General features: G+C 39.7%; 1 protein-coding gene across 1 annotated transcript; it reads left to right on the top strand.

Annotated features, from left to right (window-relative positions):
• The first annotated feature begins 1,593 nt into the window (after positions 1-1,593).
• LOC149310791 (sulfotransferase 6B1-like) lies at positions 1,594-14,464 on the top strand. Its single transcript, XM_089528386.1, has 7 exons — positions 1,594-1,789; positions 8,172-8,284; positions 8,494-8,583; positions 8,677-8,803; positions 11,594-11,688; positions 12,993-13,149; positions 14,226-14,464. The coding sequence occupies exons 1-7, from the start codon at positions 1,594-1,596 to the stop codon at positions 14,354-14,356; spliced, it is 909 nt and encodes a 302-aa protein (XP_089384512.1). The 3' UTR covers positions 14,357-14,464.
• The last annotated feature ends 434 nt before the right edge of the window (positions 14,465-14,898 follow it).

Raw genomic sequence — 14,898 nt, 5'->3', positions numbered from 1 at the left:
CATTAAACAATGTAAGCAAAAACAATGAAAATGATAAAATAAGGCTAAAGATCTACTAAAAAGTTAAAGCACTTAAAAGATTTTAAGCAATGAGCAATTTTAAAAAACCAATGAACTTGGCTTGTGCCTTCAGTCTTGCTGCAGTCCCCCACTAATGAGTTCTTTTATCATTATTATTTCATAAGTAAGCTGCCATAGAGGGATGTACAGTGGCTCCCAGACAAAGTCAATTGAAAAGCTTTCATAGTAAAAAATGTAAAGGCAAACTCATCACAAAAACCCAGTAATAAAATCATATTGACATGCAAAAGTTTAAAAGGATAAATAAAACATTCCAGTAGGAACTCCCCCTTATACATTAAAAGACTTCTTCAACAAAAATGTCTTTGCCTACCAACAAAAGGAAAGCAGGGAGGGAACCAGCTTAGCCTCTTACAGAAGGAAGTTCCAGAGTGAGAAGCTGGGATCAGACACTGAGAAGGCTCTCTCTTGTGTCCAGTCGGTCCAGGAAAACATACCCTCCAATTTTTCTCAGATTAAAACTGGGGCACACATGGCTAAGCAATATCAGAGTTTGGTCAAGATAGCAAAAGTTATAAGCTAGGTGGGACTGCAGGCTGCTGCAGTTTGCTTTTGCCTGACCTGACTGGGAAGGGCAAGATTTCACCCACTCCTCTCCTCTCCCCCTCTGCCAAATTAACTGAATGCAAATTACTTTTCCACTTTGAACTCACTTTGCAGCAATTGTAGTAAGCAGGGGACGAGGAAAGAAAGTAAGAGGAGGAGAGAGAAACTGAAATCTTTTTAAAGTAGCTGAAGAATGGGATAACAGTATTTGTCAATTTGGTCTCTATTAAATTAGGGCAGTTGGAGGTTGTGAAGATGTCCCTGGGATGAATTAGAATTGAATTGTATAGCCATTTGTGCAGTAAAACTTTATTTAAGAGACAGACTGAAACAGAATGCAGTGGGCCAACCATAGATTGTGTCTAGTGTCCATGACTCACTACACCCCATATAATTCAATAGTCGTGTGTGCACATGAATGCACTGATTCTTACATGCACCTATTGTCACCCATTGAATAATATGGGATGTGACTGTTCATGCCTTTTTCCTTTCTGTGGAGATGGGATGGAACCAAACCCCAGGGATGAGAAGGGTTCACTGTATTTGCTTTGCAGCAGTAAAAGGCACCACTGGGAACATAAAACATTCAGTCAGCCAGAAGAGTACAGCCTTCCTGTTATGTAAGTTTAAATGTGATATCTGGTCTCGTATGCCTATCAAACAAATTCAAGTTTTGTGTCTCTTTTACTTTGGCATGCCAACATTGCTCAGCTTCAGTGGAGATTACCTCCAAATATAAACAGTACAGAGACTGGACAAATGTATTATTTTTCTGTTCTATAGAATAGAAAAGGAGAAGATGAGGAAGCTGATCTGATCTGGATGGCTTGTTCAGGAAAATACTCAAAATACAACAGGATAATCCCAGTGCTAAGATTAGCAACTCCTCCTCTCAAAATGCCCCCTTTAAAGGCACTGGCTCTCCTAACAATACTCCAGTTGCTCACAACAGAGGAGGCAACCATGACTGAGAAAACATTTGCGGAAGAAATTGAAAAAGCAATACAGAAATCCAAAGGCCTTAACATCGATGAACTTCTATTTTCCCATCAGGGTACACTCTACCCAACCACTGTGTGCAGTGCAGAAACTTTCCAAGCCTTGGAGAACTTTGAAAGCAGAAAAGATGATTTGGTGTTGGTCTCCTACCCAAAATGTGGTAAATACAACCTTAACATTATTTTGCTGTGACAGCCTTGTGCTGTTGGGTATCAGGGTTTGGCCTGAGTTTCCAGTTTTTATGGGTCACCTCTAGACATGAAATGAGGGTACAAATTCTCTTCTTCTGATGTGCTCAGCTCTAGGCAAGAGGAAAAGATAGTGTGCAAATCTCTAGCCTTAATTGATTTGTTGCTGCAACTTGCAAAGACTATTGGGGAGGGTGTCTATGTATTTACTATGGAGATTATCGTGAAAAAGGATGGGAGTGAGGCAGATTGCCTGCTCTTATCATGTGAAGATTATCAGACTACGTTGCTCTTATCCCATCATTATCCCATCAATGAAGTGGAATTGTCACATCACTTTTCATAACAGAAATTTCCGTTAATGAAAAGCGATGAAATTCCACTTCATTGACTGGATAATGATGGGATAAGTGCAATGTCATCTGATAATCTTTGCATGATTGCATGATAAGGACGGGAGCGACCCACTTCACTCCCATCCTTTTTCACATGTAATAATCTCCTTAGTATCTTCTTTCCTTTCCATGTGTGTTTCTGTCAGGACTCATCCTCCATTCTGTTCTTCATCCACCTTCTGGCTAGAAGCAAATAAGATAGCTAGATTAAATGTTCATTATCCTGCCTCACTACATTATACACTCATGTACAAGTTGACCTCATGTATAAATTAAGGAAGGTTTTAGGGCCAAAATCATGGATTTTGATATGACCTGTAGATAAGTTGAGGGTAGAATTTAGGAGATAGAAGGTTTTAAGATTGGGTTGGAAGTGGAGGGAAAATGGGGAAGTGCAAGAAGGAGGAGGAGGAGAAGGAAAGGTTTGGAGATCAGATTGAGGGAATCACTACAGACACATCCACTCACACCTCACAGGTCTTTCAGCAATCACTTCCAAGGCATGGTGAGTGGGGCATTGGGGCTGTTCTTTAAAGGACCTTCATGATCAATATTACTATTTGTTGTTGTTGTTGTTGTTGTTAACTGCCTTCCAGTTGATGTCAACCCACGGGAACTGTATTCACCCATATATGTTGATCTCAGATTTTAGGGTCAATTTTAGGGCATACATTTCTCATTTTATAGTCAAGTATATATGGTAAGTAAATGTGAAGAAATAATTCCCTTCATTTCACCTTGCTTATAGAACAGCCCCTTTAGCTAAGATTTTTGCCTTAACTTCCAAACAGGAAAATATATTCTCTCTGGCCCCATTCAGACTGGCATCAAAGAACTGGAAGGAACTGGGCTGATTCAGATGCCCCTCCCCCGAATCTCTCCGTTAGCAAGTGCTCACTACAAAAGAGGGGCATTTTCAATCAAATGCATTCTGTGCCTGCTGCCAAAGGTGCCTGCTGTCAATCAAGCGATCGTCATGGTGACGTTTTGCAGGGGCATCGGAAGTGTCCTCCCCCTCCTTTTTTTTAAAGAGCCATGCACAAAATGCCCCAAAGTGTCCATTTTTAAAAAACCTCTTTTTTTTGTGTTGTGTGTATATGTGGGCATTTGGGTCAGATCTGCCCCTGTCCCCATTTTCAATCCCATGCAAGCTAATGCATCCCCCACTCCTTGCCCCCCAGAATGCCTCTTACACATGTAATAATAATAATAATGATAATAATAAATTCCTCACCTCGGAAATGCCAGAAAAGGATGCAATTGCCACGCATTCTTTTTTTTTGCTTTTAAAAGCAATTCAGGGCTGCCTCTGAATTCAGTAGCAAAAGCATGTATCATTTTGTCTAATTGACAAGAGCAAGAAATGTAACATTCGGATTGTAAGTCTAGCCCTTTGCAACATTTGTAACATTTGCTGGAAGCGAGCAGATGAAAGGGAAAGTGCACAAGCCGCTAGCCCTGCTCTATCTGCCTCAAGAAAAAAATTATGCGCATATTTGGTCAAAAATAATTTTTAAAAAATATGAAAAGGGGGGGGGGAGGTGCCTGATGTGAGCTCTGTTCATGCCCTGCCTTTGACCTGAACTGAACAGACTCTTTTCCTCTTGCTACATTCTCTTCAGAGGGGCTTTGCCATTGCCTTCCACTGAGGCTGAGAGAGCGTGACCTGTCAGTTCCAACTAAAGTAGACCCATGGAATGAATTGGGAATAAAAGGGAAATGCAGCGCAGGCATTCCTGTAGCATCTTCATATAACACAAATAATAATAATAATAATAATAATCCAGGAGCAAGAGGAAAGTAGAACAAGCAAGCACCCAAAAAATAATGCGCATAAATTGTCAAAAGAGGCTGATTTCCCTACATCCCCCAGCATAGCCCCGCAACCCAATTCCCCCTGGAAATCCTCCTCCTTCCTTCAGACCCTCTCCTTCCTCGGGGATGCCCATTGACCCTTTCCCCCAGCTCCTTCATCCTCCTCCTCCTCTGTTTTAGGATCCCCTCCATGGCTCCCTTCCTCCCACGGCCCCTTTCTCCTCCTCCTCCTCCTCCTCCTCCTCCTCCTCCTCCTCCTCCTCCTCCTCCTCCTCCTCCTCCTTCATCACTTTCTCCACCCCCACCTCTCTCTGACAGCCCTCTGCAGCCCAAAAGTCACCCCTGATTTCCCCCTTTCCTCCTGTCACCCTTTGCATCCAGATTCCCCTTTTTTCAGCTCTTTCCTCCTCCTCCTCCCCCCTCCCTTCTGATGATGAGAGGGAATGCCCTGCCCTTTGCCCACCCTCTGACCTAAATCCCTCCCTCAATTTGCCCCGGTCATGATTGGGGGCAAGTTCATATTCCACAGAACCCAGGGTTTCTCAAAAGAAACGCTATTTGCGCCAATTTCTTTTAACCCGCTCTAAGGGGCATTTTCCATGGAACGGGTGTGCAAGCCTCTGATTCGCTTGTGGGGGATTCGGGGCAAATATGAACTTCACGTGCAAGATTCGATTTCAGAACCGGGGTAAATTGTAATGTGAATGGCCCCTCTCTGTGTGTTTGCTAGACAAGCTATGAGCAACTGTGGTTAATACTTAATGCATAATGACATCATCAGAGGCCATCCCTGGGTCTCAGGTTTTGGCCTGGGAGGATCCTAAACTGGCAACCTTATACAGCACTGATATCATAAGCAAAATGATGTTTTTAAATATTATATAGGTGAAGGTGCAAGATATCATTGTTGAGACAATGCACACAATATTCAATGTTTAAAAGTTTTACAAAGAGAAAAGGACAGTCAGGTTGCTGTTTCCAATGCACTTGAAAGCTATTGAAAAATCTATTCCTAGATGACATACTCAGCCTAGGTAACATTAATTAGCTGCTTCATTGTGCAGGCCATTGGAAAGAGGTGATCCCTGGGAAATGTTTTAGCGCTAGATAAAATGTTATGTGAATCATTAAGGTGCTATCAGCAGGCTTTATTGTATGGTTTGCTTTAATATACTTAGAAGCCTGAAAGACAAGGGTATCTTGTTGCATTAGGAACCAGGTTTGCTGGTGATCTTCCATATGTCTGGCTACTTGCCTTTTGCCTGGCTACCGTTGGTGCACGTTTTCCCTTAAAACATTTAATATAAAAAGTATTAGACATTGTTCAAAGTCAGATTCGGTTTGTAGTGGATCAACCCCAAGAAACAATGGCCTGATTCAGACACCATAGACCAGTAATGGCAAACCTTTCAGGGAGCAAGTGCCCAAACTCAAAGGTGTTCTGGCACTGGGTGAACTGGAAAATCCACTTGAAAAATACGTACTTTAGATTTTGGTTTGGAAGCAGGTTGAGTTCTCGTTTATAGGCTAGTTGCTGTAACCATACTTGCATATTTCAGGAATTATAGAATACTGTGGTTAACCATAAACCAGGATGTGAAGGTGGAAATAAGAGCACATGATAGAAAAAAGGAGTGGACAAGCACATCTTAAGACATCTAAGTTGGGCCAGTATTATTGCACACTGTTTTGTTAGTTGTGTCCTCTTCTCTAGCAGTCTTTCAATTCTGTAAACTGAAGAACAAATAATACTATAAAATGGACTTGCTAGGAAGAAAGGTATGAGAGAGATATTTATATGGGAAAGATAAATTTAAAAACTGAACATGCAAAATAAATAAATGAATGAATGACCCTATGAAATTATTGTTAAATAACTGCTGAAGAGACTAGTTTGCAGAGTAGTCCAAGTATTAAAAGGAACAGTTAAATTTGACAGTTTATTGATAAAATCAAACTGTCAGCATTAGAACCCATTAACAACCACACTGCAGAATTCTTTGTGAACGATGGGGCAAGCAAAATCCTTGTTATTTATAAAGGTGTATTAAAAATGAAATACAGTGGACCCTTGTTATACGCTGGGGTTTGGTTCCAAGATCCCCCGTGGATAACAAAATCCGTGTATGCTCAGGTCCCATTAAATATAATGGCAGAGCAAAATGGTGTCCCTTATAAAAATGGAAAATCAAGGTTTGATAATTGAAATTTATACTTTTTAAAAACATTTTCAAACTGTGTATGCTTGAATCTGTGTATAAGAAGAGCTGACTGTATATCTTTTATGGGTACTGCTGGTCTTTGTCATGTATGTAGGTTAGAAACAAAGGTGTAGAGAAAAATTTAAAATATATCTTTTGTGCATACTGTTGGTCTGTCTTTTACTTGGATAACAATATTCCTTCTGATGAGAAATGATAAAGTAAAAAAACAAAACAAACCCTCTCAGTCTGGACAGGTTGTCTTCTTGTTATTTAGATTTAAAGCCATGGATTTCCATCCAAGGAAGATGACAGGGCTTCCACGGAGGCCTGACTCTTGACCTCTTCTCCTTTTCCAAACATACATTCCATTCACTCCCTTGCCACTATTCTGGCAATGCAGTCCTGCTTTCAGATTTTTGAGTGGGTAAGTGAGGAATGTTAACACTTTTACCTTCAGGTGATACATCATTACCATCTCTAAAAGTTAAGTACTAGTTAAGTATGATGAGAAAATGATAACTGCTTTGTCCTCCTTTTATAGTCATTTCTGCTGCGATCCTTTATGTGTCTATTCTGATATAAACAGCAATGAATTCACTGGCACTTCCGCTTAGGCAAGTCTGCATAGGATTTCTGCCTTAAACTACATTTCATAATATTTTGACCTAGATTAGTTTTGATAATTACTGTTGTCACATCTAAAGCTAGCCTACAAGGTAAATATCTTGATCTTTTTGTTTCTTGGTATTTCACTATCAAAAAAGAACTATGATGTTTTGTACACAGCACAAGGTACTGCCTTGCACATGCATTTAACTTGCATTTGTGGACCTCTTCCTTTTGAGCTATGCAGTTCAGCTTGCACAGGCATAGTTCCCTCTGCTAATATTCTGTCTACACAGTGAGTGGATAGCTGTTGCCCTCTAGATGTTTTAGTTCCAAAACTCCTATCAGCCACCAGAATTAATTATTAGATATCATGGTGGTCTAAAATATCTAACAGCCACAGTTGCTCATCCTGGGTATTTGTTAACCAGCTCAATCTACATAGTGGTCAATGTTCAGAGGTCAGGATCTCCCTCACAATTTAGAAGATTATCGCATTGCCTTTCCACTCAACCTCAGTGGTTTGAAACTTTTGAAAATGTTTGTTTTCACACATCTCTGTGCCCAGTCCCAAGGCATCACATACCTGATCTTGGCATGCTGTACCCGATCCATACTTCTCTGGCACTTTTTGAAAGAACTGGAAACTCCTGTTCTTTCAAAAAGTGCCGTAGAAGTACGGATTGGGTACATGATGCCAGATTGGGTACCGGACTGGGTGCGGAAGTGTGTGAAAAAATCTGTTTAAATTTTTTCCCCAGAAGTTTCAGCCCACACTGAGATTGGGAGAAAAGGCAGTGCGATAATCTCCTGACTTAAAGGGAGCAGTTTATGATATGTATGTGGCATGGAGTTAGGGCCATTCCCTGAGTGTTTGGTGCACCTCTGAAAGCTTGTGATGATTTTCTGCTGCCAGTCTGTGACAGTAATAGGTGGATTATCCAGTCTCAGGATCTACACTGAGACATGCCAACACCACTGTAAACAATAAAGTTGCAGCCTTGTCTTACCTATACAATGTTGTAACTGTCTACTTTTGGAATGGGCCCCTTTCACCCAAACCAGGCCTTGCTGCTGGATCTGCAAATTACATTGACTGATGTCAGCAGCCTCAAGCCTATTTAAAGGAAGAATTTCACTGTAGTTCATGCAGAATTTCTATCCTTCTGTATCTAGGTGAAAATTATTTTGCATAAATTGATGTAAGGAGTTGCTCTTTTACTTATGTATTTATTTAAATTATTATTTAGAATTATTAAATGATCAATTTATTTACAACAGTTCCTACCAAATAAACGTTGTAACCTAGTGAATTTTTTTCTTGTTTGCCTCAGGTGTTAATTGGCTCATTCAGATTCTGAATGAACTGATAGCCACAGCTTTGACAACTAAGCCAGAGAACACAGAATTGCCATTTATTGAGTGTGGAGATCCAGAAAAGTATGAGGTCAGTAGCTGCAAAGCTCAGTCTTCCAAATCAGACACTTCCTGCCCTTACTGGGTTGGATCCAAATTTAATCACATTTCAAGAAGACTCACTGAAATGAATTGGAATTGATTTCAGTGGATCTGCTCTATGTATGATTGTCAGGTATATGTGATTCATCCATTTTATAATACTTTTCTATTCCTTTGTTGTGGTTTTTAAAAAATAAGAGGATGAAACAGTTCCCATCTCCAAGGATTGTGGCCACACACCTCCATTATAACCATATTCCCAAGTCCATCTTCAAAAATAAAGCCAAGGTAGGTGTATTGTGAATTGGGATTCGTTTGACACTTTTGTTTTTCTTCATGTCAAGAGGAGCTGAAAATTGCTATCCTGTTTTCTCACCTCAGGTGTTGGTGCTCTTTCGAAATCCAAAAGATACAGCTGCATCATTTTTCCATTTTCATAACAATGCTCCAAGCGTTCCCAGTTACAACTTCTGGGAGGATTTTTTTCTACAGTTTATAAATGGGCAAGGTACTCTATACTTATCTTAATGGATTTGGGAAATTAGTATTGAGATGAAAGCATATTACTAGCAGAAAATAGCAAAGATTTAGAACATCTATTGAAGAAAGTCAAGGAAGAAAGTGCAAAGGTACAGTTATAGTTGAGCATTAAGAAAACAAACATAATGACCACAGATGATTTATATAAATTTAAAGCAGGTGGTGAAGACATTGACATAGTTAAAGGTTTTCCATACCTTGACTGTTGTAAATCAGAATGAAGACTAGTCAACAGAAGAAAATTAGGACTTGAAAGGGCAGTTATGAAAAAATTAGACTGGATCCTTTAGTGTAAAGAAATATAATTGAATACTAAAGTCAGGATTGTGCATGCCATGCATTTCCAGTTTCTGTATATGGTTGTGAAATCCTGGCAGTGAAGAAAGGAAGACAGTCAACGCATTTGAATTGTGGTGCTGAAGGAGAGTTCTACAGATACCATGAACTGCCAAAAAGACAAGTGGATCAAAGAGCATATCAAGCCTGAACTCTCCCTAGAAGCCAAGATGACTGACCTGACTTTCATACTTTGGACATACCATATGAAGACATAACTCATTAGAAAAGTCAATAATGCTTGATAATGATGGAGGCAGCAGGAAAAGAGGAAGACCACATTGCAAGTGGATAAACTCAAGAAAGCCACAGCCCTGAGTTTGCAAGAGAAGCATTTTGGAGGGGAAACCTCTGTAACTCCTGCAATCTCTGTGCCTTAACTGGTGAAACTAGCATGATCATTGCTTATTGCCTACCCAAGAGTTGGTTAACCCAGTAGTGTCACTAGGGTTGGTGTCACCCAGTGTTATAACTCACGCCACCTTCCCTCAATTGACCTCCTCGCATACCACACCATACAGAATCCTTAGTAATTTTTTTTATTTCTGTTACTCATAAATCATTATTTCCATCTATCACTGTATGTAGAAAAATTAAAATCATACTTTTAAAGTACAGCCTAAATGTATTCACATGTACATAGTTTCATGTGGTTAAAGTAAAAATTTGGTATTATGTGATATTTTGAAAGAAAATTTAAAAAGAATAAATTAAATAAAATGAAATAAAATAATAAATTTTAATTTTAATTGTTTTAAACCTGGCCCCCCTCTTTTCTTCTCCCACTGAGCCTTGCCCCACTCACTCCATCTCATCATCATTTGAAAGAGATGTCGGTGAATACTACAGCCTGTTTCTGACAAAAGCCAAGCATTTGGGGAGGAGTTGTGTCACTCCCCTTATGGTGTCACCCGGTATGGTGTGCACCCCTGCATCTTCCTAGTGATACCCCTGGGTTAATCTCTGGTGCTCTAAATGTTATTGGACAGCTCCCATACTCCCTGAGAATTAGCCATGCTGACTGGGGCTTCCCTGGTCAGTCCTGGGGATTGGAGCCCCAGGGCTGATCAGGGAAGCTGGACAAATTACCATGACCAGTGGTCCAGAAGGACATCCAAAGTTTAACTAGATTGCATATGTTATTGTCTTTTGGTTGCAGAGCAACTCCAAACTGCATATTTTTTGATCAGATCAGAGGACAAAGAGCAGGCACTAGCTGCACTTCCAACAGGCCATCCCTTGAACATTTGGTATGCAGTAAAATGGCCTCAAATTACAAACCAAATGATGTGAGGGTCCATCTCTTGTGAGCATGGCTGGTGGCTGCTCTTCATGCTCTCAACTCTGCACACCCAGCTGATAGAGTTAAGTAGCTTAGGAGGCGCACCTATATAAAGCCCATCTCAAGTATTGTGAGTAGACGACCTCATGAGATTTCCCACAAGTCCAGGGGAGCATTGAACACCCAAGAGAGGCCCTCCTCTTGCAAGACTTGATGTTATTTATATTGGCCTGTCTCATGTATACCAGCCAGTCTTGAGCAGGCTTGGTAAGAGAGGGGTGTCCCATATTGCTACTCCAAAAAACTGGTATCCCTAGCTGGGGAGGCCCAAAACATTTTTTTTCACTCAAACCAGAACATGCTGTTGGCAGTCCTGGGAGTCCCACAACAGTGGTTCCCCACCCTGAGGTACACCCACATTTCATTTAGTTGTATTCTTATATCCAGCACAGGCTTTTTAAAGCAGTATGAAGTCATTCAGAATCTTTTTTATGTGATAAGGATATGCATTATGAGAAATTTTGCTACCTTAAGTGCTTTTGAGAACACTATTATTTGCCTTCAACCCAAACAAGACAGGCATTTGTAATGCAGTTTTCAATAGCTGGCTGTCTTCACTTGAAGACAAAAACTAGCAAGACACAGTGATTCTCAAAGCATAATCATATCCTCTCTTTCCTTATGAGTGTAAGATGTGTCCTGTTGATGTATGCAGAAGGCTTGTTCCACAATTGTTGAGCATCCATCAGGTGGCCAAAACTCTATTATTATTTTTTATAAAACTGGCTTTTAAAATTCACTTTTAAATAAAGTTTTTGTAAAAAAGTATTTTATGGTAGATTGCTTTGAGAGCTTTGGTGGGCAGAAAAAAATCAATAAATAATTTTAATAAATAAATAATAAATTGTATCTGTGCCTGTCAGCAGAATGGGCATCATTGGCAGAACTGACTCTGTTTGTGGGAAAGGAAGGTGCAGTCATATTGAGTGAGCAAAATTCAGTTCATGTAAGATTGGATATTGCCCAGATACTATGTGAACATAATGAAAATAGTTTTAAAATAGCTAATGCTAAGATTTTGTCAACTTCTGATGGTAATATGAAGCCTTTCTGATGTGTTGTCTTATGCCTTATCTGCAGTTGCCTGGGGATCCTATTTTGACCAAGCAGTTGCCTGGAACAAACACATAGATGATGAAAATATTCTGATTCTGACATATGAAGAATTAAAAGAGGTGAGTGTGTTCACAGTAACAAGCAAGGTATATCCATTCGCATAAAGGTAAATAGCCTGCCATAAACTCATATTGGTTTCATGAGATGTAACAAAGTTGAACTCAGCTATCATCACCCTGAATATCATCCAGCCTTTCCCCCAGTTTGGGGCTCAGTGCAGCTTACAACAGTTAAGAGAGACATAGCTAAAAATTCACCTCATGCAAAAATGCGCCTCATACAGAAATTAAAAATGTAGTTAAATTGTCAATAAAATTAAAACTGGTTTAAAATATGATTAAAAGGAAAGCAACAAATAGACAATACTGCACATTATGCAAAGCCTGTTCCTCAGTCTTCAAAGACCTGATGAAATAAAATAGAATTCAATTTTCTGTGGAAAGATAGCAAGGAGGGTGCCAGTTTAGCCTTCGTGGTTCAGTCCACATGAAGTGAACTTGAAGGAAAGACAGAGAGAAGGACTGGGTATATTCCTTTCACCAGTGAGTAAGCCCATACCCATAGCTTAAGTTAGAAGGCAATATTCCTTGCCTGTATCTTTGATGCAACATCTAAAGGAAATAAGTAGAGTGATCCCATAAACTCAGTGTTAGTGCTGGCTTAAAGTGATATTCCTAGCTTGTTTCAGTCGGAGCTTGGAAGTAATTAGTTCACAAACTACTACTGTACAACTATGAGACTACCATTCTTATTAATTCAAATTATACCCTGCCTTTAAAAGTGATCCATACTTGTAATTAGTAATTGTAACTTTTTAAATTGCTTACATTTACAGAGATGTGGCTTTTCTAAGTAGCGGAGGAGGGATATCACATGGTTCCTGTGCAGGTCTCATTCTGCTGTGCTTCATGTTGAGGCTTTGTGTAGGTGTTGGGAGGTGATGCTAAAATGGTAGAGAGTATGCTTTGTACCATAGGCCAGGAATAGCATTTTAGTTGCAATTAAAAAAAGAAGAAGAATCAACAATTCTATGGGCTTTTGATAAATATAAAAAATAAAGTGTTACTTCAAATTGTAACCGAGAGTCCATTATCACATGGGGATACTAGGGGCAAAATTTGCCATGTTTTGTGCCAGTTTTGACACTTTCCAGCTATTTGGGGATGAAAAATCACTAGTGAAAAAACCTGGGGTGGGCTTTTGGGTCTGCAAAATGGGAACAGGGGGCTGCATTTCCCCCATATTCTGGGCTAAAGCAAGCATTTCTAGGCTGACCACTGACTATGTGTTTTGAATTTAATATCAGCTTGTCTAGTTTATTATGGGGTTAACATTATTTACCTTGTCACTACATTGCTTTTAGGATTTGGTTGCTGGAGTAAAACAAATAGCTGAATTCTTTGGTTTCATGGTTACTGCAGAGCAAATCCAGGTAATTGCAGACAGGGCGTCTTTTGAAGCAGTGCGGGGGAGATCACAGGAGACACATGGTGCAGTTGGTCCACTTCTCTTTCGAAAAGGTAAATTCATTTTAAAATAAAATAGTACACACAGCCTTTTTCTTGCTATATTCAGGATCACTGATTCCAGTAGGTTTACTCTAAAGTAAATGTGGATAGGACTATGCCTGCAGAATCTTAAAGTCCACTGGCAGCTAGTATAAATGTTGGTAAAAAGCACTGGGTAAAACCACAGAGGTAAATCTAAGCTCCAAATTTTGCTTGCTTATCTCAGCTAGGGGAATAATTTCCGGCCATCAGTTTCTGTCCAAAAAGCAGAAGGGGGCTGATTTTATGGCCAGTCCAGATAAAGGGATTTGTCACTGCGGTATTTTGAGGTTTATTCCTAAGGGTATTCTTTCATATATAGTATTTCACATTAACCACGTTATATTTTCTCATCAATTGTAATCACTTTAAAATTTAAAAGGACATGACACTGAGGACAATAGTATGTATTCTGTATTAGGCATCATTCTGTCATTTAGGCTGATGGGTAGCTAATGCAGAAACTAGTAAATTGTTGTAAGAAGAACATAAGATACAGCACTAATTGTGGTAGGGCACAATATCTTAGTTTCCTGCTACACATAGGGAGCTGCCTTATGTTGAGTCAGATCATTGGTCCAATTGATTGAGTGTACTGTCTGTTCTGATTGGCAGCTCTTTTGTAAGGCGTTAGACAGGATTCTTTCCAGGAGATGCCAGGAATTAAATTTGTCATCTTCTGCATGCAAAGCATACACTCCACCGCTGAGCTATTCCTCTTCTCTCCTGCAGTAATTTGTATTCAGCTACATACTTGTCAAGGGAGAGTTCTTCATTCCATAGAATGGAAAATATTGTGGGCAAAACTGAAAGATTTGGCCAAGAAAGGAAGATATGCTTTTATGACTGTGTTCAGATCTTTCTTCAGTCTTTAAACAAAGCATCTATTTGTACCATTTTGTGCATCAATTTATAAAGTTATTCAATTGTTTTTGGTTATCAAATATATAATAATAATAATTTTTATTTATATCCCGCCTCTCCTTACAGATGTTATATCTATGGGTTGAAATATTTGCCTCACTATCCCCCTTTCCATCTTGTTGCAGGAGTGGTAGGAGATTGGAAGAACCTTTTTGATGAAACACAGAATCAAGAAATGGATGCTAAATTTAAGGAGTGTTTAGCAGGAACTAAGTTGGGCACAAAGCTGAAGTATGAGGTGTACTGCAAAGCCTGAAAATGCCTTTTGTGTAAAGTCTTTGTTGGGCAAATGATTTCTTTGCTTTCCTGTATTTAACTTTAATCAAAACAGCCATCTCCGTAGTAAATTTCAGATCATGTGGAACTTTTTAAGTGTCAGAGTTTGCATGTTTTCATTAAGCTGGATCTGGTTATACTATTTAACAAAGCATAGGGCAGCCGATTTCTCCTAGGTGGTATAGGCAGATCTCCATTATGATGTGTCTAAAGAAAAAAAGAAGGTGGCATGGGCATAGGATTGCCAGTGATCAATCAGATGTCCTCTTTCTCTGTCCTATAAAAACATTCTGAAGCAACAGCAGGGGATGTTACGGCTGTGCCTCCTTCTCAACATCCACCATTCCACCCCCCCCCCCCCAGCAGAAATGAAACACTCCAAATGAAGCTATGAGAAACATCTGCATCTTTTTCTACTGCCTAGACCAGTACTAGGGAGACCTCTGACTGACTCTCCAGATCTTGTTGCACTTTAATTCTCAGAAGCCTCATAGGCAATGATGAGCTTTTATGTGAGTTGTA

Source organism: Sceloporus occidentalis, unplaced genomic scaffold (genome assembly GCF_023333645.1).
Source record: "Sceloporus occidentalis isolate IW3139 unplaced genomic scaffold, rSceOcc1.0.p SCAF_6, whole genome shotgun sequence".
Taxonomy (NCBI): Eukaryota; Metazoa; Chordata; class Lepidosauria; order Squamata; family Phrynosomatidae; genus Sceloporus; species Sceloporus occidentalis.
The sequence above is the reverse complement of the archived record's forward strand: the minus strand, read 5'-3'. Positions and strand labels throughout refer to the sequence as shown.